This window comes from Podarcis cretensis, assembly GCF_951804945.1.
Source record: "Podarcis cretensis genome assembly, chromosome: 14".
Lineage (NCBI taxonomy): Eukaryota > Metazoa > Chordata > Lepidosauria > Squamata > Lacertidae > Podarcis > Podarcis cretensis.
The window spans coordinates 42,488,917-42,511,275 of record NC_137183.1 but is presented as its reverse complement, the minus strand read 5'-3'; the positions used below and the strand labels follow the sequence as shown (position 1 = coordinate 42,511,275).

Below are 22,359 nucleotides of genomic sequence, written 5' to 3'. Positions count from 1 at the left end.
CTCACGTATGTCACTCACTGCCCACTGAGCCATTTTTGCTGCCAAAGGCACCCCAAATAACAAAGGTAAACATTTTTATGTGGTTACAAACTTGGATCTATTGCTCAGATTTCCTAGGTGGCCATATAGGGAGCTTCTGTTCAAATTAGCCAGGGGCACTTGTGCCTTTTCTGTGTCCATCAGAATGCAGCTGTTCAGTTTTGAGCTCAGCAATTTTCAAATGACAGCTGAGGGGCACATAAATAATATTTAACATTAGCAGCTCAAATTAATGTAAGACCTGGAACACATCGCTGCACTATAAGGGAAGTTAATTAAAGATAAATATCTCCCTCTTGGATACAATATTGAGACAAATGCCTGGGCTTCACTATAGTATTGTTTCAGCTTAGCCTATTAGCATTGAATGGCATTTTATTGTTTGCCATCAGCAGAACAAAGCTTGTTGTATTGCAGACTCACTTTCCCCCCACTCTGACCTGGACAGGTTGGAACATTCCTTATGAATTCAATGAATCTGATCTGAGAATCAGTATGCGGCAGATTCAGATGTTTCTGAATGAATATGAAGAAACCCCATTTGAAGCTCTCACATATCTTACAGGTATGGACATTATGGCTACATTCAGACATAAGGCTGGTTTAGCATCATGAAAATGAGCTTAGCGTGATTTAGCTATCATTACGAACGTGAGCGTATTACAAAAGTGAGCTAAAAGCATGGCTTCTCATTTATGAAAATGAGCCCCCAAGGCTTGCACACATCCCTTCCCTATTCCTCAGTTTGGCCATAGCAAGACAGCTGGAAAAGAGGAGAGGAGAGAGAGGAGCATGCAAGTCATACTCCAGCTCATGTGACTTTATACAAAGTCAGTTCATTGGTCCATCTAGCTCAGTATTGTCTGCTCTGACTGACCGATGCCTTCCCTTGTCACAGGCAAGGATTTCTCCCAGCCTTACCAGGATATGGCGGCGATTGAATCTGGAATCCTCCCCAAAACCATGCTTTCCTGTTACATCTGGGCCACAGTCTAATAGCCGCCACCCTCCACCATACTACCCAAAGTATATGGGGATCCATGATGGGAGTCCAATTCTGACAAAACTCCATCGTCCCTAGTAATGCAAGGCTAGCTAACATATGGCTGTTTATGAAAGATGTCCCACCTGTAGGTTCCAATTTCCCCCTGAGCCCGCTGTATGTGGGCTCCAGTCACCTTGTGAGCAGAGTCTTATCGGTCTCCTTTTTTTAAACAGAAGGTATCTCTGCACGCTGCATAAACATCTTACCATTTTCATTCTAATGTGTTGTTTCTATTCCTAGGCGAATGTAACTATGGTGGGAGGGTAACGGACGACAAGGACAGGCGTCTCCTGCTCTCTCTACTTTCAATTGTGTATTGCAAAGATGTAGAAGTCCTGGAAAACTATCAGCTTTCCCCAGGGGGGGAATATTTTGTACCATCCTTTGGGACATACCAGGTAAGAGAGTGTGGATGAAGTACTTTTTCACACAGCACATAGTAAAACAGTGGAGTTTTCTCCCCCCCCACCCACCCACCCCAGAAATAATGATGGCCATCAACCTGGATGGCTTTAAAAGTGGATTAGGCAGATTCATGGAAAATAAGGCTATCAATGGCTACTAGCCACAATGGCCATTTTCTCCCTCCGCTATCAGGGACAGTAAATGCCTCTGAATACCAGTTGCTGAGAATCACAAGTTGTGCTCAGGTCCCGTTTGCAGGCTTCCCAGAGTCATCTGTTTGGCCACTGCAAGAACAGGATGCTGGTCTAGATGGGTCTTTAGCCTGGTTGTGCAGGGATTTTCTTATGCTTTTATAAAATGTGGGCATAACAGTTTGTACCAATTGGGGGCAGTGTGAACAATACCACCTCCTTATCTAGCAAACCTGCTTGCCGGTGATGATTCTTAAAATACACATATCGTTATATATTCTTTACAGTCCTACATAGACTACTTGAGAAGTCTGCCAATTATAACCCATCCCGGAGTATTTGGGCTACACGAGAATGCAGATATCACAAAGGATAACCAAGAGACCAACCTGCTTTTCAATAGTGTCTTGCTGACTTTGCCCCGACAAGCAGGTGGTGGTGGCAAATCTCCACAGGTAACAAAATGACACAGTGGCTTCATCTAGTGCTTCAAGCCCTAAATGACTTAGGCCCCAAATATCTAAACAACCACCTCCATTCTGACAGTCCCTTTTGGATGTTAAGGTTGACAGAAGAGGCCCATCTGGTTATTTGGCTACCCTCAGGGGTGTTGGTAGCCTGGGAGAGGGCATTCTTTGTGGCATCCCCTAAGCTGTGAAATTCCATCCCTTTAGAGATGTGTCCAGCAGCTTCATTATGTAATTTCTATCATATGCTGAAGATGCACCTATTTACCCTGACCGTTGACACCTGACATCCATCCATCCATCGCTCTTACTACGGTGTTTGTATTTAGTGCCGTGCTAAGCAGGGTGGCGCTGTGGGTTAAACCACAGAGCCTAGGACTTGCTGATCAGAAGGTTGGCGGTTCGAATCCCCACGATGGGGTGAGCTTCCGTTGCTCAGTCCCTGCTCCTGCCACCCTAGCAGTTCAAAAGCACGTCAAAGTGCAAGTAGATAGATAGGTACCGCTCCGCCGGGAAGGTAAATGGCATTTCCGTGCGCTGCTCTGGTTCGCCAGAAGTGGCTTAGTCATGCTGGCCACGTAACCTAGAAGCTGTACCCCGGCTCCCTCGGCCAATAAAGTGAGATGAGCGCCGCAACCCCAGAGTCGGCCACGACTGGACCTAATGGTCAGGGGTCCCGTTACCTTTACCTTTTAAGCACAACTAAAAGCATAATAAGCTCTAAAGGGCCGATGAGTTTGAAAAATTACATATTTGAAGAATAACATACAAAAAGATGGCAGGTTATTAAAGAGCTACAAAAAATGCTACTTTCAAGTGTATTCCATTTCAAAAATGTCCAATTTCCTGATTTTAGGAAACGGTAGAGGAACTGGCACAGGACGTCCTGTCCAAGTTACCACAAGACTTTGACCTAGAATATGTGATGGAAATGTACCCAGTACTTTACAGGGAGTCCATGAACACGGTTCTTAGGCAAGAACTTATCAGGTTCAACAGGTAGGATTCTGGGTTTCTTCTTCTTCTCCACCCTGCAATATTAATAGAAATAGTGATGGAGCAGCCACAGGCCTGAAAGCTCCGCGTATATTTTATGTTAGCATAATGGACATCAAGCGAAATCACAGATATTTGCCCACCTGCTATTCCATATAGAGAAGGTGATGGGACTTGCAGTTGACTGTGGCAGGACAATGTCCCCTACTGCACCTTAGGGCATGCAGGCCTCTACTGCACAAAAGAGTTCTACCCTCCAAAATGTTGCTCACACTCCTATCACCTGCCAATCTACTCTGCCTAATAATAGGACTGGCCCTCTTTCCTCATTTAACAGCATGCTTAAGGTCATGTGGAAGCCTCCAGTTAACCCTAGGTTTCCATTTCATCTGACCTGGGAGCCTATGGTTAACAGATTCAGGACAGATTCAGAACCATTTCTTCTCCCTCTAGGCTTACAGAGGTTGTACGCAGCAGCCTTGTCAACCTACTTAAAGCCATCAAAGGCCAGGTGCTGATGTCTTCAGAACTCGAGGATGTCTTCAACAGCATGCTTGTAGGCAAAGTGCCTCCTTTGTGGGCAGGCAAATCCTACCCATCCTTGAAACCTATGGGGAGTTATGTGTCCGACCTTCTCATGAGGCTGGTCTTCTTTCAGGTATGCTTTAGCTCTCATGGTTCAGTGTTGTTGTCAAGATCATTTACACATGAGTAGAGATGGAGGAAGAATTCAATCTGGTTTGCATTTAAACACAGACTTCCCTAATTTGTGCTTTTCAAAGCAATATGTGAACCAAAACACAGCTAGCCTTCAAATTTTGCACTTTTCTGAAGGTTGCAGTGAGGATCTCCAGCCAAGTAATGTGTACAAAAGTGCATGCATTGTGGTAAAGAGTGCATAGAAGTGCATATATTAGTGAATATAACAAACCAAAATGCATTCATTCTATTAGAGAAAATTGCTTGCAAGTATGTGTATATTAGGAGAAATTGGCACTATAATGCTAATTAATTTTCACGAGCACTTTTAAAAAAAAGCTCTGCAAAGTGATGTGGAAATGTGGGGGGGGGGGGGGAGGTTGGGTTTAAGACTAGAAAAATAAGATACTAAGAGTAACTGTCTATCAATTGAGGTTGCTTTTCTGACACGGTTTCCTTTTGGACAAATAAATGTCCAGCCAGAATTGCCTTTTTATGTAAGTGATTTTACATTGTTTATTTTGTTCTGAGCTTTTAAATTTTGGAATTTGGTGTTTTTGTCTTGATACTGGTCATTGACTGTCATAAAACGACTTGATTTGACTTGAGAAACTGAGAGAGATCAAAATGGGCAGAGTCATAACAATCCTATGCAGGGCCTCCTCAGTAGTTGCTCCCAGACTTTGGGACTCCCTCCCTAGAGAAGTTAGATTGGCTCCCTTCTTGCTGTCCTTCCACAGGCAGGTGAACAGCTTTTTGTTCCAACGAGCTTTTGGTAACGGACTGCTTTTAATGAGAGGGTCGGTGCCATGCTCTTTTTACTGTAATCATTTGTATGGGTTTAAAAGATTTTTGTGTGTGTTCATGTGTGTTTTACTTCTGTCAATGTTTGCTTGTATTTAATTATTGTTTTCTGTTTTTTTAGTGGTTGACATTTATTGGGATGGCTCAAGTATATAGAACTGGTTTGGGGAACTCAATATTCCCTCAGGATGCAATTTTATTTGTTTTACTTCAAAAGTTTATATATGGCTTAACTCGGTAGTATCTAAGTAGTGTAAATGGAGGCAGGAAGCAGAAAGCTAGCTAGGTGGTTAAGAAAGAGCCACAGATTAGAAGAACTGTTGCAGGAATAGAGGTTAAAAAAGCTCTCGCTGTTAAGAGATCTTGGGTTGCATCGAATGCTAGTCCTAGTCCAGAGTAGACCTATTGAATATGAAGTTAAAGTTAAAGTCCATTAACTTCAATGGGTCTGCTCTGGAGTAGGACTAGTTGGTGACAACCCTTAATTATTAGATAAGCTTCAAAGAGAGATAATAATAGATAAACAATAAATTAATTAATAAAAGCCCCAGAAATAGATGCGTACACCAAAAAAGTGTGTTAAATTTAAATATTTTAAATTATATTTATATATGCTTAAGGATCATGCTGGTGTTTTCAGCTAAGTGGGGTGTCAATTTCTTATCCTAATATTTATAAATTTGGACTTAAACCTTTACAGATTTGCATTTGTTTAATGGTGGAGACTGACGGTTTGAGATTCCATTACCCCAAGCTCTTGGCCTTCAAGACTTTACAGCTGACCGTATGCAGTTGTTGTTTCTTTTAATCCCACATAATAACTATTTGCTTTGCTGATTCATGTTAAACCCAGGAATGGATCAATCACGGACCTCCAATTGTGTTTTGGATTTCCGGTTTCTACTTTACTCAGTCCTTCTTGACAGGAGTTTCACAGAACTATGCCAGGAAATACACCATCCCAATAGATCACATTGGATTTGAATTTGAGGTAAGTAAAGCAATTTCATTCCGTGTTCAAGAGTTCCTGTATACGATGCAAAATGAAACTTGGTAACTTAGGGTTGTATCCAATGAAATCCTACTGAGAGTAAACCCATTGGAATGGAACCCGTTAGTCATGCCCATTAATTTCAGAGGGTGTACACTGAGAAAGTTTGTCTTTCTTCCATCGCCCTCAGCCAATCCATCTGTAGAGATCAGAGTTAGGCTACTGAAGATTGGGACATTTGCATGAACTGGAATGTAGGGAACAATAAAGCATATCTGCCAGTTTAATGGTGGATTTTAGGTAATTTTAGAGTTAGGTAATTTTAGAGTTCATGGACTTGCTTCCAGCCATCTCTCCTTAAATACCAGTGCATATTATATCATTTACTTCAAAAAGGCCATCCTACTGCATTGGGGGTGGGGTGGGCAGCTCATTCTGTTACATGGAGCCCTGGGCACACACACTCGCTCTGACGGTACCACTGATCTCCATTGTAAAACACTGAGGCTGGTAAAAAAAGTCTTCCTTCCTTCCTTCCTTCCTTCCTTCCTTCCTTCCACAAAACATGGATTTATGAAGCTGCATCCTCCAGAGTCCATTCAGAGCATTCAAAGGCCAGAAACAACAAAGGCCGTTTTCCTACTTAATCGATCCCTTAGTGTTAGAAGATAATAGTAAAATATTAAATAATTGATGGCATGTTGTTAGAGAAAGGGGGAAAAAGGAGCTATGGGATTTACCCTTACCCTTTCTCAGAAAATGTCTTTGGGGAGCTGTGCAGAGTACAGATTCAAAAGTAATAAGTCTGGAGAGCATTATGAACTAAAGTGTAATGAGCATTTAGAAATATGAGGACCAGTGTTGGGATCTAGCTTTTGCAAGCATTTGTAGATATTTCTCTTCCATTCTTTATGTTTAAGAAGCCCGTAGTGAGCTAGTCGGATGGGGAAGAAAGCATGATGGGCAGTCCTTGTAGATACTTGGGGAGTTTCTGGGTAGATTGAGTCACAGAGGATTGGGTGTGATGTTTCAGCACGTCCTGCTTCAGTGCTTCAGATCCTCAGGAGACATTCCTTGCCACAGCTAGCAACTAGCACTGGATAGAACCTTCCTTCTGCAAGACCTAGGCCATGTTCTAATACACCATCTCTTCCTTCCTTCCCCCACCCAATGTAGGTGATGACACAGGAGCACAGTATGACTCAGTTGCCTGAAGATGGAGCCTACGTGAAGGGGCTTTATCTAGAAGGGGCCCGCTGGGACAGGGAGACCATGCGGATTGGAGAGTCTTTTCCCAAAATCCTCTACGACTCCCTGCCCATCATTTGGCTGAAACCTGGCGAGAGCTCCAAATTTTTGCACGAAGGGATTTACCTGTGCCCCGTCTACAAAACCAGTGCCAGGAGAGGCACCTTGTCCACCACTGGCCACTCCACCAATTACGTGCTCTCCATTGAGCTCCCTTCCGATTTGCCCCAGAAGCACTGGATTAATAGGGGCGTAGCTGCGCTTTGCCAGCTTGACGACTAAATGGTTGGTGTCATATGCCTGTGCTTTCTGATGAAAAAGCACGGCTACAACCATTGCCCCTTTGAAAAGAAAGAGGTCTCGGGCTACAACCATCGTCCCATTGAAAATAAAGAAAACTTAAGGTTTGAGCAACTTGTTTTATTGCACATTCATCCTGATTTGTTTCCAAGGAGGTTAGACAGCAGCTGAATCTACACCATACATTTATGTTTGCATGCATGTATTTCATAAAGTTTATATGCTGCTTGATTCTAAAAACAACAACAACCCTCAAAGGGGTTTAAAAAAGAATACAACAATAAAATTATTAGTAAAAACAATTTAAAACATTCAGACAATTGAAACCAGCAGTGAACTAAAAACACATCAGTATTTCAGATACAGAAGTAGGCTTGTCTAAACAAGAATGCTTTAAGTAGGTACCAAAAAGAGTGCACTGAAGCTGCCAGCAGGATATCAATGGCGGGGAATTCCAAAGTGTATGGGCCACCACATTAAAAGATCAGTTTCGTACAGATGCAGAACATCTGTAACAGTGCCAGTTCCACAGATCAAAGCAGTCAGAGAGGGCTTGTGTGTGGTAAGAATCTCACAAACAAATATGTAGTTTGTTAAGGGTCCTGGGAATTGTAGTGCTGTGAGAGGTAAACTACAGTTCTCTAGGTCCTTTGGAGGAGGCCATGTGCTTTAAATGTATGCTGTGCATGTGAGCGATGTTGCTTCAAGCCAGCATTATCCCACACTTTCCAGTGCACTTTCTCATCTCTTACTGTAAAAAAGACCATTTTTTGGGGGGCGGGGGAGTGGGTTTGTTGTGCAAGGCCTCCCAATCGCCTTCGACTGCACAACCAGGATTTGCTGGGATGTGGCTGAATTTCACCCCAAACTAGCGATGGTCTGGAGGTCCTCTTTGCTTTGCTCTCAGTTTGTTTTCTCTCTCGGGTTGAGCCTTTTTGTATTGAGGATTGAGATGTGGGCCCTTCCATTCCCCTGTTCTAACAGCCACACTCACAGCAACCCGTTTGCTATCAGGGTGACTCAGGAGAGTGTTCCCAGAAAGAGGAAGCGAAAGGCACCACTGCCAGATCTCTCACTGAACTCTTTGCCTTGGCATTTCATTCAACTTCGCTTCTGGCTTTCCCCAATTCTTACCATGGCTTTCATTTTCAGGTCAGGGTCATGGGTTTGAGCCCCTGCATTGCAGGATGTTGAGCTAGATGACCCTTTATTCCCTTCTAGCTCTTTGATCCTGTGACTTCATAATCCATCCATTCCTATGTAACGTCTTCCTTGCCCTCTGCTTTCCCCTCTCTGCCCCAGATGTTAATCTTGTGGTTTTAGGCCCCATCTGCACCATACATTTAAAGCAGTATCATACCTATTTACACAGTCATGACTTCCCCCTCTAAAATCCTGGGCGCTGGAGTTATTAAGGGTGCTAAGAGTGGTTAGTTCCTCTTCATAGAGAACTCTGGAGCTTGCAGCTCTGTGAGGGGAACACAAATTTTGGGCATCACAAAGTTTATTTAAGTCTGCCACCTTTTATTTTTATTTATTTATTTATTGCTCCCCTCCCCTTTTATGTTGCTGTTTGATTAGTCAGCGCGCACACACACAGCAGCAGCATAGAAAGCAGTAGGATAGATAAGGAACAACTTCAAAGGGGAAAAGCTCTTATTGTAGTCAGTTGGACAGGAAGAAATGACTGGATTGGATGTAGCAGAAAGAAGAGGATGAGTCAAATATGACACATAGGCTGCATGTCTGAATAATTGTATCTCGAGGAGCAAGGAAGACATGCAGAAGGATGGAAAGACACAGGGCAGAGCATCTGCTTCCAGGGAAATTGTCTTGTGCCAAGGTTGAAAAACTTGGAACGTGGCCTGCTTGGTTTGCCAGTTCTATAGGAAGGCTGCCTTTGACCAGGTTAGAGTATATCTCTGCCTAACTAAGTAACCTACTCTGAAAGGCAGCAGCTCCCCAAACAGGTGCTCTCTCTCATCACCTTCTGCTGGAGATTGACCCTGGGAACCTTCTGCATGCAAAGCTATGGTGAGCGATGGTGTTCCCCAAATATCAGAGGACATATGGACTTGCCTGAAAACAAAGGCTGACGGATTTGACGGATAAGGCAATCAATGGCTGCTAGCCATGATGGCTTTGTTCTGCTCCACACTGCCAGAGGCAGTCTGCCACTCAGTGCCAGCTGCTGGGAACCACAAGTGGGGAGGGTGCTGTTGTGCCAATAGCCTATTGTGCACAGATGAACTATGCAAGACACTGCATTGTCAACCATTCGGTTTCATTGGCTGATTCCTTGTCTCTAGTATTATGAGGGGGAAGAAAGGTTTGTCCGTGTCCATTTTCTCCTCATGATGCATATTTGTATCCACTTCTATTATGTCCTTGCTTTTTTGCTGAGCTAAAAAGCCCCTAGTGCTGTAACCTTTACTCATGGGGGAAAACATCAACAAGGGAGACAGTGTGGGGGGTACGAGGCACAAAATAGACAGTGTGGGGAAACCAGCCTTGCCCCTCCGAGGAGTGGGGGGGGGGAAGCCTGCAGCAGCAGCAGCAGCTCATCTTTTTAGGTATGCACTTTCTGCTGGGCTGTACCTTCCAGCCTTCTCCTGTGGAAGCTTTAATTAACTCCGTGAAACTGTTTTCTGCTTATGCAGAGTCTTTTCTCAAAGAAGCGCAAAATGCTTTGAAAGGGGATCGTAGGTGTAATAACTTCGGGTTTTCAAAGGGCAGCAATTTCAAGACGCCCTGATCAAATTTCAAAAGCTGAAAAGGTGTATATTGTTGGGGCTCGGTTTTGTTGTTGCTCCTTTTTAAAACCAAGTTGCATTTTCCCAGGAGTCAGCCAGTTTGGATGCTGTTTAATTCATGAATGTTGAAGAGAGACCCTTTTCTGATTGCCTGGGGCCATCTAGTGAGCGGCTTGCAGAACTGGGTGTTCTACCCCTGAGCTTTTGCCATAACCAGATAGTAATATTGACTCAGCTAATTAGGCCACGCAATACCTCATTGCACCAGCTCACTTGCCTTATTTATATACTTTGGATATTCAAGCTTTTAGTTCCTTTAAGCCCAGAATTCAAAAGATGGATATTCAAAGGGGAAAAAACCCTCTGCACAGCTGTCTGTGGTTAATGGACAACATACATCTCAAGCAGTGAATAGGCTAGACACATTTTAGAGGACGTGTGCAATGACTGAAGCTACACATTCTGGGGAAGAGTAACTCAGGCCTCTTACAATGACGTTTCCACAAATACAACACAAGAAACAATTCAGCCTTAACAGAGATAAAAGAAGAGGACTTTGCATTTCTACCTTGTAGAATTCTCTGATGGAATAAAAGTTGTGCTTTCAAGTCATTTGCAAGAAAAAGGTTTCTTACTTGAGTCATACCCTGTTGACACCAAGAACACAAAACACTTGAAGAAGTGTTCATAAGCTGCTGTTCACCGCATCACCCCATTCAAATCAAACAGCTCAGGCTGACCTGCGTTATTCCTATGGCAGCCAGAGACACCACTATCCTGCTAACCTTAGGTGGATCATTCCATGCTTTGTCTGGAGTTCTGTTTATGTTAACAATTGGCCTGTACCATCTCCCGACATGGAACAGTATGTTCTTAATAGCAGGGCAGATTTTGACCCACACGCAAATCTAGATTAGACCTTCAGCTATAAAACAGGGGAATCTGTGGTCTTCCAGATGTTGTTAGATTACAACTCCCATAATCCCTGACCATCAGCTATGCTGGCTGGGCCTGATGGGAGTTGGAGTCCAACAACATTTGGAGGGCCACAGGATCTGTATTCCTGCTTTAAAATTATTATCCATTGAAAGGGAGGCATAAACCAGGGATGGGGAACATGTGGTCCTCAAGATGTTGTTGGACTCCCATCTCCCATCAGCTCCAGCCAGCAAGGTCAATGATCAGGAGTGATGGGAGTTGTGGTCCCCTCAAATGTTGTAGGGTCAAAGGTTTCCCACCCTGGTCTAAATTGGAGGGCTATTTCAGGCATCTTGCCAGAGGGCTATTTTCTGTCTTTGCTGATGTTTTTCCAACCCTGTCCCTTTTCAACCATAGGGCACAGTAGCCGACTGAGTGCTTCATCAATGGCACAAGAGCCTTAAAATGAGTTGGGTGGGTAACATGCTGAATGAGTGCTTGTGGGCTGACATCTACTTCCCAATAAGCGCACATGAAACATGCCAGGATCTCGCACTGGCTAAGCCTCCATGCGATGGATTTTATGCACAAGTTATGGCTCTGCATGAGGATGTAGAGAAAGACTAGGGCCCCCAGTAGGTAGGAATGGAAGGCACAATCTCACTCCTCAGCCATGTGCAAAAAGGCCGGGGAAAATATTGCCCAAACTAGACCATTCTGTTGTCTACTAGAGGTGTTTTCTACTTGCCACACCATGCTGGTGTAGTCTTTGAAAAACAATGTTTTAGGTTTCAGAAGATTATTGACCCTTTCTGCATGGTGCTATATCCTTCTACAATGCAAGACGCATCACACTTTGCCTTTCCTATCATAAATCATCTGACTTTTATTGGTGAGTCATCTGCTGACTCTTAATAAATACAAGACCGTTTGATTGTATCCTTACTCATCGCCTTCTCAGGATCAAGTGGGCCCCTGGCCTTGAGGGCGATGTCAGCAAGTGCAAACCACACCAGTTTCATTTATGCATGAAAGGAATCTGCCAAGCAGTCGAGGAAGACACAGGTAACAGTCCTGATTATGAAATTTCATCGTGGGATTTCAAGTAGATAGGCTTGGAAAGCTTTCTCAGCTTCTCTTGATGTCGAAAAGTACGGCCGTGCTGCTGGGCGAGACCCATGGGAGGCAGATGAGTCTATGAGAAGCAAGGAGAAAATAATTTTAAAAAACCCAAACATTTGGAAACTGCAAAAAATCAGAAAACAGACACGCATGCAACCAGTTCCACCCCCCCTGCCATAGCTCAATGAAGGGGGTGTTGCATGTGGGCCTGGAAGTAGAGTCACATGCCAGTTTCTGTCCCCATAAAGGCATTCTATGGTCCATCTTTTCACACCTTAGGTTGAACCATAGCTAATGTTTACCATGGACATGCATTTCTGGACCATTTGTCTCCTCCTTCCTAGTGTGTGGAGGAAACAGTTTGGTTTCTAAACCAGAGATCATGAGTGGTTTTGCTCTAAGAAATCATGATCAGTAAGTAAGCTAACTTTGGCTTTGGGAGCAAACAAACCAGTATATCGCCTTCAGATTTAATGCTAAGCCAGGGTTCCTTTCCCACCCCTTGTTCCAGAAAGGGTGAGAAGGAACCATCTGACCAAGATTAGTGTTTTCACCATTTACTGTTACACTGAAATAAGATCAGAGGTTCAATTCAGATCTTGTGCTGAACCATTGTTTCCAATGACCACCGTTCAGAACCCAAACCATGAAGTGAGCTTCCAAAGGTACAGGCAAACTATAATTTAGAGCTGTGGGTCTGCTTTTGTTTTCTGTTCGCTCCGTGCTCATGTCTCTGAGCCAATGGCCTCTGGAAGTGCATCAATGGATGTAGCCATGGTTTGTCAATTCAAACATTCTGCCAAATGAGGGTTTGCAATCCAGTTTCTGGCTGTGGTCTCTGATTTCCCAGCCGATCTCAAAAATGTGGTTTATCAATTCAGCCTAGGTTCTGAGATCTGGGGAGTAAAATCATGGTAAACACTGTATGGGCAGGGGGGAAACAAATGGATTACTGCCATATTGGACCCCCACTTGCAAAAAGAACTGAATGCTGACAGAAGGAACTGTCTTTGTGACTGTCTGTGGGCTGATAATTAATATCATTTGAAGTCTAAAAATTTGAGAATCGGTGCTACATGGTAATTAAATATCAAGCCAACATCCTGATTCTCCAAGCAACTTGTGTTACTAAAAGACATCATTTTAATGACTCTTGCAGATGTGGGAGACATCTTTGAAGATATACTCCTGATTCAATCTGACTCATGTGCTTAGCAGTAATTGTAGGATTGTTCCTGGAGAAGCAAATGGGATGATTCAGTAGCTTCTGTCTAGAACATGTGGAATTCTATGGAGTAATGAGGCCAAGATATTCACATCAAGTGGATTTCTACTTACAGGCCTTGGATATGGGATGTGATAGTGAAGTCCTATCTCTATCCTCGCTGTGCATTCGTCTATACATTGTTTAATCAGCTTCGGATCTGTTAACTTCTCAAACAACATAAGACAAAACAGAAATCAAAATAGAAAGCTGTGAATCCATGTAGAAATTAGCCATCTCAAAAATCTCCTTGCAGGGTCCCCTCCCCCTCTCCCACTAGCCTAGGCGAGGACATTCTATTGATTCTATTTATTAAAAAATAGAATCTGAGGTTGAGGCTGAGGTTGGTGGGGCAATGCCCCATTCACCTTAACAGACCAGCCTCCACTGGGCCAAGTATCAAGGCAGAGGCGGTTTTAGACCAGCAGGACCGCTGGGGCAGCACTGGGCGTCAGCCTGCAGGGGGTGCCGAAACAATGCTGCAGAACAGATCACGAGACGTCGGGGTCCCAAATTTTAGCATCGTTCAAAGTCCGCTGCTGATCAAGGCCACACAGCACACTCGGAAGGAAATTTGTGTGCCTAAGTGCCATTTAAATCAATGGGATAAAAGAGCGTTGTTAAATGTGAGGTACCCATATCTCTTCTCTGGATTGGGTTCTGAGCAGCCCTTTGATTGATTCCAAATTTAACTCAGAGCAGCTCTTTGTTCTCCCACGGAGTGTCTAATTTGAGCTCTTTTCGCGCCTACCCGTTTGGACTGCGCTGTCTTTTAATTACATTGTAGGTCTACTTTTGATAAAAATATATATCGCTCACAGTTCAGGAAAGCAAAGCCATGGGGTTTTTTTGTCTCCCAAACATTTCAAAGGAGGATTTCTTAAAACAGAACTCGCATGTTTTAAGAATCCATCAGGGCATCCTTACATTTGAGCCTTCGCCTGGTAGTCATAGGCGAACAGGAATTCCATGCAAGTGACTGAGCAGGCTGGCAAAGGAAAGACAGGTCACTACAGCCCACCTCTTGCCATGCTACACACCGAGCAGGTGTAGGGAAACTTTGGCCTTCCAGACATTGCTGAACCAACCGTGCTTGCTGGGGTTGATCAGAGTTGCAGCAGCATCTGGAGAAAGGAAAATCTCTTCCTCCACAGATGGAAATCCAAGAGGCTGGTTGGAGCAGGGATGGAACTCCCTGCTTAGCCAGCCAGCCTGCCTGGCAGAAGGCATTTTTTGTAACTAGCCTGCTAAGAGGCTCCCTGCCTGGACTAGCCTCTCCCACCTCTACAGCCAACATGAAAACACAGGCTGCTGAACTGTAAGGGGGCTAAAAACCACAGGCTTTTGTGGGCTTATCTTGGTGCAGAAATAAAACTGCTAGCAGGTTTGCAAAGAAAAGCAGGGTCTGGTCTGGTTTCACATTGGATGGGATTTCAAATTGACAGGGTTTCAAATTGGATGGAGGACAGTGTTGAGATTTCCTGCACTGCGGGGGGTTGGACTAGATGTCCCTCGGGGTCCCTTACAACTCTACGATTCGACACAGTTGCATCAGATTACAGCCCATTATGGTGGTATTTCACCACACTGATCTTCAGCTGGTCCTTCAGGACCTACAACTGGGTTGTGCCCTGTGCTAAGGCCATTTAACCAGGAACTGCTCTGTGGGAAGGATCCTGATTGCTTTTCAAATGCTGGTATTGTTGTGGGTGGGTATGTGGTTTTTGTTGCTGTTGTTTTTTTGTACGCCACCTCAGTAGGATTTACATCTGGATGGAAGGAAGAGAGGGATGTCTGAGCCGGTGCAGAAACTAGCTTATTCTACAAAGGTGAGATTCACATTTGTTACTCTGCCATAGCTGTCAATGTTTCCCTTTTTTAAAGGGAAATTCCCTTATTCCGAATAGGATTCCTCGCAAGAAAAGGGAAAAGTTGACAGCTATGTTCTCTGCCCACTTCTGCATATGGCCCCACCCACCAGCAGCATGTGGCCCCTGGGAGGCTGCCAAGAAGGAAATGTGGCCCTTGGGCTGAAAAAGTTACCCTACCCCTGACTTATGATTTGTTCATTGGCAGACATACATTTGCGGCCCCCTGAAGCTTGAACTGTCGTGGGGGCCCCTTTGCAACCGATAACAAGGTCTGGGTAACCACTGCTATCTTAACAGATCACAGATCACCACACCTTTACATCATCTGTGCTGCTGACTTTGGGATTGCAACTCAAATTGGGTCTAATAGACCCAATTTTTTTACTACAGCTGCTTCTGCGTCCCCTCCAAGATTAGGGACCCTGAGGTTTAAGCTTCATTAGTTTCATAATAGATCCTGGATTTGTTTCTTCCATGGGGAAACCCGATGGTGATCACAGTCTGGTCTAAAAAGAAGCAACCGTCTGCATACAAAGAACATTTGCCCTGTCAGCTGGGACAGAGCGGGAAGAAGCCAGTCCTCCTGCCACCTTCAATGCCAACTCAAAACCCATAAATATTCAGCAAGGCAAACACTCACATTTTTATTCTTTAGGAATAACGTTTTTGCTTCATTTATAATGTACTGTTTTTCTTTGATGGTCTCTTCCATCTGGCCGGATGCTGATTGCCATTTTCTGGCGATGCGAAATATCTTGCGATAAAGGCCAAGAACTTCTTGACGGGAGATGGGCGTCATCTAGAGAAACAGGGAACAGACCCACCAACATTTATGGTTGTGGGGGTGGGCGGAGGCCTCCAAACAGATGGGACATTTTCACATACTCCTTAATTAGTTTTCAAATATTTTAATCGCTCCTAGCTGAACACAAAGAACCAGAAAAGACAGAAAACTACTATCATCTGCCAATGACAGAGAACATTTACTTTCTGTGTACCAACTTGGGGGAAGGAGGTGGGCATCCCAGACCCTCCAAGTGTCGCTATTTTCCAGGGACAGTCCCGGATTTACAGACGCCATCCAGGTTTCTGATTTGACACCGAAATGTCCTGTTTTTCCTTAGGACGTCCCTATTTTCATTAGAGAAATGTTGGGAAGCTATGGAATTATCAGATCCCTGAGCCACCTGAAGGCAGTCCTGTATAGGGAAGTTTTTTTAATGTTTAATGTTTTATTATGTTTTTATATATGTTGGAAGCTGCCCAGAGTGTCTGGGGCAACCCATTCAGATGGGTGGGGTGTAAATAGTAAAATTAGGACGTCCATATTTTTGTCGGAGAAATGTTTGGGGGTATGTCAAAGGGCATGCTGGATCCAAGCCAGTGATCCATTTAAAACACGAGCACATTTGACTCAAGAACGATGAATGCAGATCCAACCTACGTCTCAGAACAGAAGCTTGTCTGTTGTTCACGGCTTCTGGTCTTTTAATGCCGGAGGTTTCTGTGAACTCAAGACTAAGTTTTCGTTGTCTGTGAATCCAGACAGCGATTCTCAACAAGATGGGCACAATACTCCCTTTCTTAACTGTTCTCAGCAAAGGCGACCTATTGTCATTTCTCAAGGAACAGATGGCAAATGTTTAACTAGGCTTTGGGAGGCTGAAGGAAAATGGTGGTCTTTCAGAACGGCTCAGAAACCGGCCAAGCCAGATTGCCTGTCTCACAACAGGGGATTAGGGGACTGGATTTGGCTGGTGCAGTTATTGGGCAAACCAGATTTAAACCTCTCCTCCAATGAAGGGACCACAGCATCACCGTGAATGCAACGTTTTCTGTTTTGGAGATGGACTGGGCACTTGGCCACTGTGCAGTACTCTGGAGCAAGGATGGGGAACCTCTGGCTCCCCAAATATTGCTGTACTGCAACTCCCATCAGCCCCAGTAAGCATGGCCAATGGCCAGGGATGATGCAAGTTGTAGCAACATCTGGGGAACCTGTGGCGCTCCACATGATGTTGAGTTACCACTCCCGTCCTCCCTGTCCATTGGCCAAAATTGTTGGGGCTGATGGCAGTTGGAGTCCAACAACATTTGAACCATATAAACATAGAATTGTTGAGTTGGAAGAGACCCCAAGCACCATCTAGTCCAACCTCCTACAATGCAGGAATCTCAGCTGAAGCATCCATGACATATGGCCAGCCAACCTCCAAGGAAGGAGAGTCCACAACCTTCTAAGGGAGACCGTTCCACTGCTGAGCAGCTCTTACTGTCAGAAAGTTCTTCCTTATGTTTAGTCGGAATCTCCTTTCTTGTAACTTGAATCCACTGGTTTGAGTCCTACCCTCCAGAGCAGGAGGAAACAAGCTTGCTCCATCTTCCATGGGACAGCGCTTGAGATATCTGAAGATGGCTATCAGATCTCCTCTCTGTCTCCTCATTCCAGCGTCAACATAGCCAGCTCCTTCATTTGGAGAGGCACAGGGCCCCCATCCCTGCTGCACAAAAATGCTCAGCAATCGGCTCAGGTGTGCAGGTCCTCAAGATCTTGCTGAACTATAACTCCCATGATCCCTGGCTTTGAGCCATGCTTGCTGGCTGATGAGATTTGGAGTTCAGGAACATCTGGAAGGCTGACAGTTCCCCACAACTGTACACTGAAGGCACAGCAGCTTCCTAATTGGAGCTCAGAAAGGAAACCCATTTCTAAGAACCCTCTGGGGATTGGAGGTCTCCCGCTGTCTGCCTCTCAATACCATTCATCCATGTGTGCACAGGAACACAGGAGGCTGGCTTATACTGAATCAAACCCATTGGCTCATCTAGCTTAGCACTGTCCGCACCAAGTGCAGGCCAGATCTGGAGAACCTTTGGTTTTTCGGGCAGCCCCATATGGAGATGTTGGGGGTTGAACCTGGGACCTTCTGGATACAAAGCAACTGTTCTACCTTCCTGCGGAGGAATCACATCAGCAGGGGACGTTCTGGCCTTTGTTCTCGGCGCTTGCTTAACACCACTCTCGGGCGCCTTTCCAAGAACGGCCAGTGTTGGGAGTCCCCATTTCGCTGTCTTAAGAGCTAAATTATAACACTTAGCTGAAGTGATGGCCCACAATTGCTCTGCAGCTGGGAGCGGTGACAGATCATCATTCACGGCTCCGCACATTTAAGCTGCAGCAACAACGAAAAAGTCAGTGGGTCAAATTCAACCCTGGGGTAAAACACGAGCGAAGAAAGCCAACAGGCCTGCCGCTGTGGTGGACATTCAGCAGATTTCCTATGAGGAAGAATGAACAGCTGGCATGCTTCGCCCCCCGTGACATTGAAGAGAAGGGGAACGGAGGAGGAATCTTTGCTTGGCTGAGAAGATCACCTTCTTTCCAGTGCACAGTTACGCATTAAACTATCAAGTCGTTTGGCATGAACAGGATTCATTCCCCCCCCTGCGACAACAGCTCATCTGGTTTAATGATGCCAGGAGCAGGTGGGCCTTTCAAACGCCCCCCTCTTTGTGCTAGATACTTGGGCAAGCTTCTGTTTCGACTAGTGCGCTGGGATTTGAGCAAAAGGGGAACGGGATTAGGGCTGCAGCTGCTGAAGAGGTTGCAAGCCGGTTAGCAAGGCACTGCTCTGATCTTTTGTGTGAAGTCGGGTATTTTAGGAAGCTGTCTTAAACTGAGTTTTGGTTCCACCTAACTCAGCAGTGTTGGCGCAGACTGGCAGGGGCATTCCAGGGTTACAGAGAGGGTTCTCTCCCAGCCCTACTGGGTGATGCTGAGAACTGAACCTGGGATCTTCGATATGCAGAGAAGATGCTCTACCGCTGGGTTGCAGCCCTTCTTGTCATGTGGGGTTGATGCCTGGAGGACCACATTTGCCTCACAGGCCTGAGGCTCCCCATCTGTGGTTTATGGCTTACTATTAGATGCGAATGCAGCCAATATCTAAAGGTCCCTGATTCGTTCCTGTGCATTGGCAGCTGTGATTCTGAAACTCAATGTAGTGGTGAATGTATTAGGCTATGGCTGGAGAACCTGGGTTCAAGTCCTCACTTGGGGAGTCTTTTTTTCTCCCTGAACAGTAGAGAGGGGGTGGTTTTCAATAAACAAAATAGCCAATCTTTTAGAAACAGTCTGGTTGGCCATAGTCAGAAGCTGGATACTGAACTAGACGGAACCCATCGTTAAAAAATAAATATAAAAAGCAGCAATTCTTAGCACTGGGCGGTTCAGAGGAGCAAGAGATGGACCTGCTCAGGAGCCGCCAATGATCTTGCAAGGACTTCTACCTGCCCTTCACTGCATTTCCTAGTTGCAGAAGCAAAACACTGACTCAAGCTCTTTTCTAGAGAAATCCTTTCATTGCTTCAAATACATTCAAGATCTGCTCCGTCAGGAAAAAATGTACACGGATGACCTGAAACCAAAGGCAATTTGGATAGTAACGTTACCAACCATGGGGTGGAATTGAGAGAGGGAAGGATCATAGGCACATTTCCTTGTTTTTTCAAACGTTATTCTCTCTCCTATTTGGTGACATAATTTAAAAAGAAAGTTTAGAACTCCTCAGCCTCTTATACTTTGCACTTGTGGGATCGCCTTACCCACTCGGTATGCCCACTCGGCCACTTCGATCTATGGAATTGGCACTGCTACAGGTGCCACATAATATCTGTTCCGCATTCATAAGAAATGAAACTTTTACTGTGGCAGCTCCTATACTTGGGAATTCCTTGCCTGTTGACATCAAGCAAATGCCTTTGCTGGACTCTTCTCAGTGCCTTCTTAAAACATCTTTGTTTAAGCAAGCTTATCCAGACATACAGAAATCAATTTTTTTTACTCTCTTTTTAGCTTGCAGCTGCTTTCAAATGTTTTTAATGCCAACTTTAAATTGTATTTAATGATAATTTTAGTATTTTGTTCTGTATGTAAACTGCTCTGAGGTTCTACTGCAATCAATTATATAAATTTTGTTATATAAAATAAAAAGAATGTTCTGATGAAGACTAATGGGACAAGATTTTCCTTATTCCATTTTAAAAAATGCAATCAGACAACTGTTTCCCACCCCCTAGGAAATTCTCCCAAAACATCAATACATGTAGAATTTGGTCAATGCTGTAGCCCAGCAATTTAATTTCACCTTATAAGTCTCAACAGCATGAATAAAGTCTTTTCCTGGAACTCTTCTTTTATTTATTTTTTCTTTAGCACGACAAATGACATTCTCAGCTATCTCTGCACTCATTATAAGAATGAAGCATCCAAAAATATACAACCCAAATCCAGAGCAAAATAATGGATTTGCACTTCTTATTCATTTTTGGCCTTTTGGCAAAGGTGACTAAGCACTCAGAAAATAATAGAAATTATCAAGTACTGGGCCAAGGCCAAAATAAAACAATGAATCTAAATATTAATGAAACTAATTATTCTCCACGAATTTCGCTTGCCCATGATATGACCAGTTCCTTCCTACCTCCCATTGCTTTGACTCAGATCAACTGAGCCCATTCAAAAGATGCTCCAGTAATGCTGATTTTTTTTGGGTTGCAGGTGGAAAGCCACATACACACAGCAAGTGCTGCTCTTGCTCCTCTCCTTATTTCAGTTTCGCTTATTGCTTTCAAGGGTAGGCTTAAAACAAAGGCTTCCCTTACGTTCGTGGGTTCCTGGGTTTCTTTTGCAGGCTTCAGCTTTGCTCAGTTGTCACTGATGTTTTAACTGCTGGCTTGAATATAATTTAACTTTCCCATCAGCTAACACCATCGGTGGGGCAACTGTGGCTCCACAGATGTTGGAATCCAACTCAAAAGAGTCCCAGCCAGCATGCCCAATGGTTGGGGGTGAAAGCTGTTGGCTCCCAGCAACAGCTGGAGACCCCAAAGTTTCCCCATTCGTGGCTAACGCCCTATCTACCTATGACTTATGGGTGGTGGTGTTGAACACGAGACGGTGTCATGGGGCAACAGACATTGTGGTCACCCCTAACCCGGCATCCAATCAAAATGACTACTCCCAAAGCATTCTGGGAAGTGTAGTTTGCAAAGGGTGCTGAGCTCACAGATGTGCAATCCCCATCACCTTTAACAAACTACATTTCCCATGACTGGGGAAAAGCTGTAACTGTTATAAGTGGTGTAACTGTGTTTTACATATATAGTGTAGACTTCACCTGCATGTTCCATGGAAAGCCTGAGTTTGAGGGTACAGTGGCGGGGTGGGGCGGAGCCCTTACCTTTTCTGATGGGAACTCCAACGACATATAAATCATATTAAATAATAAATAAAAATTAGAATACAGAAATGCATTCATAGCTGTCAACTTTCAGATTTGAAAATAAGGGATCAGCAGTCTACGGGATATCTAACAATCCCGGATAGCAGTGGGAAACATTGGCACTGGAATAAGGGAATTTCCCGCAAAAAAGGTAAGGTTGACAGCTATGAATGCAATGCAAATCTGCATCTTTTCGGGAATGGTGGTGGGCAATGTCTTAGGGGTTCACTCTAGGAGACTATACTTCCAATGGACTGACACAGTGGTCTCAAGCAGCATCCTATCAACTCCCAATCACAACTAAGCCCCACAGGCTCCGCCCCATGGTTTTCAAGGCCCCGCCTTTGAGCTCCTTCAAGCCCCACCCCCTGAAAATGAGGTTGTCATGGCAGCTTCAGTAGGAGAGCAAGGGCACAGCGCTGGGAGGAGATGGCAGGGGGTGTGATTGACTGCCAAGAGACCCAACTGAGGCGTCAAGGTGTTATAAACGGGTGCATTTAGGGGGTCAGGTTCTTCCTCTTGGTTGACATTGGCGACGCCATTTTGTCGCCAGGCCAAGTTGCTTTGGCGCCCTCTAGAGGAGAGGGCAGGAACAAGTCAAGCGCTCTAGGGAGCCCGCGGAGCCATCTGGGCTGTACCAACATACGAAGGGGGCGGGGGTGGCGAGTGAGGAAGGCCACACCCACAACCAACCCCTCCTCATTTCAAAACGCTTGCCTTGGCCTCCACCGTGACACGCCCGCCCCCCTGAGCACTCCAACCTTCCCTTACCTGAGGCAGGCATCGCCCTTCCCTTCCCCTCTCTTCCCCACCCTCCCGACTAGCATAGTTTCACCCGACGCGGCTTTCCTCCCCCACTTACCTCAGAAGCAGGAGGACGACGACGACGACGGGGGGGGGGAGGGGCGGGGGAGTCCAGCGCCCCCTCTTGCCCTCACTGCGTGCGGCGTCAGGCACGTCGG

General features: G+C 44.9%; 2 protein-coding genes across 8 annotated transcripts in view; one reads left to right on the top strand and one right to left on the bottom strand.

Moving 5' to 3' along the window:
* DNAH3 (dynein axonemal heavy chain 3) overlaps positions 1–7,295 on the top strand; it is a 99,121-nt gene extending 91,826 nt beyond the window's left edge. For all 7 annotated transcript variants that reach the window (XM_079953619.1, XM_079953622.1, XM_079953618.1 and 4 more), the window contains exons 56-62: positions 488–604; positions 1,325–1,482; positions 1,968–2,135; positions 3,004–3,146; positions 3,597–3,801; positions 5,500–5,637; positions 6,814–7,295. In XM_079953619.1, the coding sequence (XP_079809745.1) occupies positions 488–604; positions 1,325–1,482; positions 1,968–2,135; positions 3,004–3,146; positions 3,597–3,801; positions 5,500–5,637; positions 6,814–7,167 (1,283 nt within the window). In that variant the 3' untranslated portion in view covers positions 7,168–7,295. The remainder of the gene's footprint in view (positions 1–487; positions 605–1,324; positions 1,483–1,967; positions 2,136–3,003; positions 3,147–3,596; positions 3,802–5,499; positions 5,638–6,813) is intronic.
* Positions 7,296–7,960: 665 nt separating this feature from the next.
* LYRM1 (LYR motif containing 1) lies at positions 7,961–22,334 on the bottom strand. Its single transcript, XM_079954093.1, has 4 exons — positions 22,260–22,334; positions 15,754–15,912; positions 13,317–13,409; positions 7,961–12,051 (listed from the first exon to the last, which is right to left on the bottom strand). The coding sequence occupies exons 2-4, from the start codon at positions 15,910–15,912 to the stop codon at positions 11,935–11,937; spliced, it is 369 nt and encodes a 122-aa protein (XP_079810219.1). The 5' UTR covers positions 22,260–22,334; the 3' UTR covers positions 7,961–11,934.
* Positions 22,335–22,359: the final 25 nt, after the last annotated feature.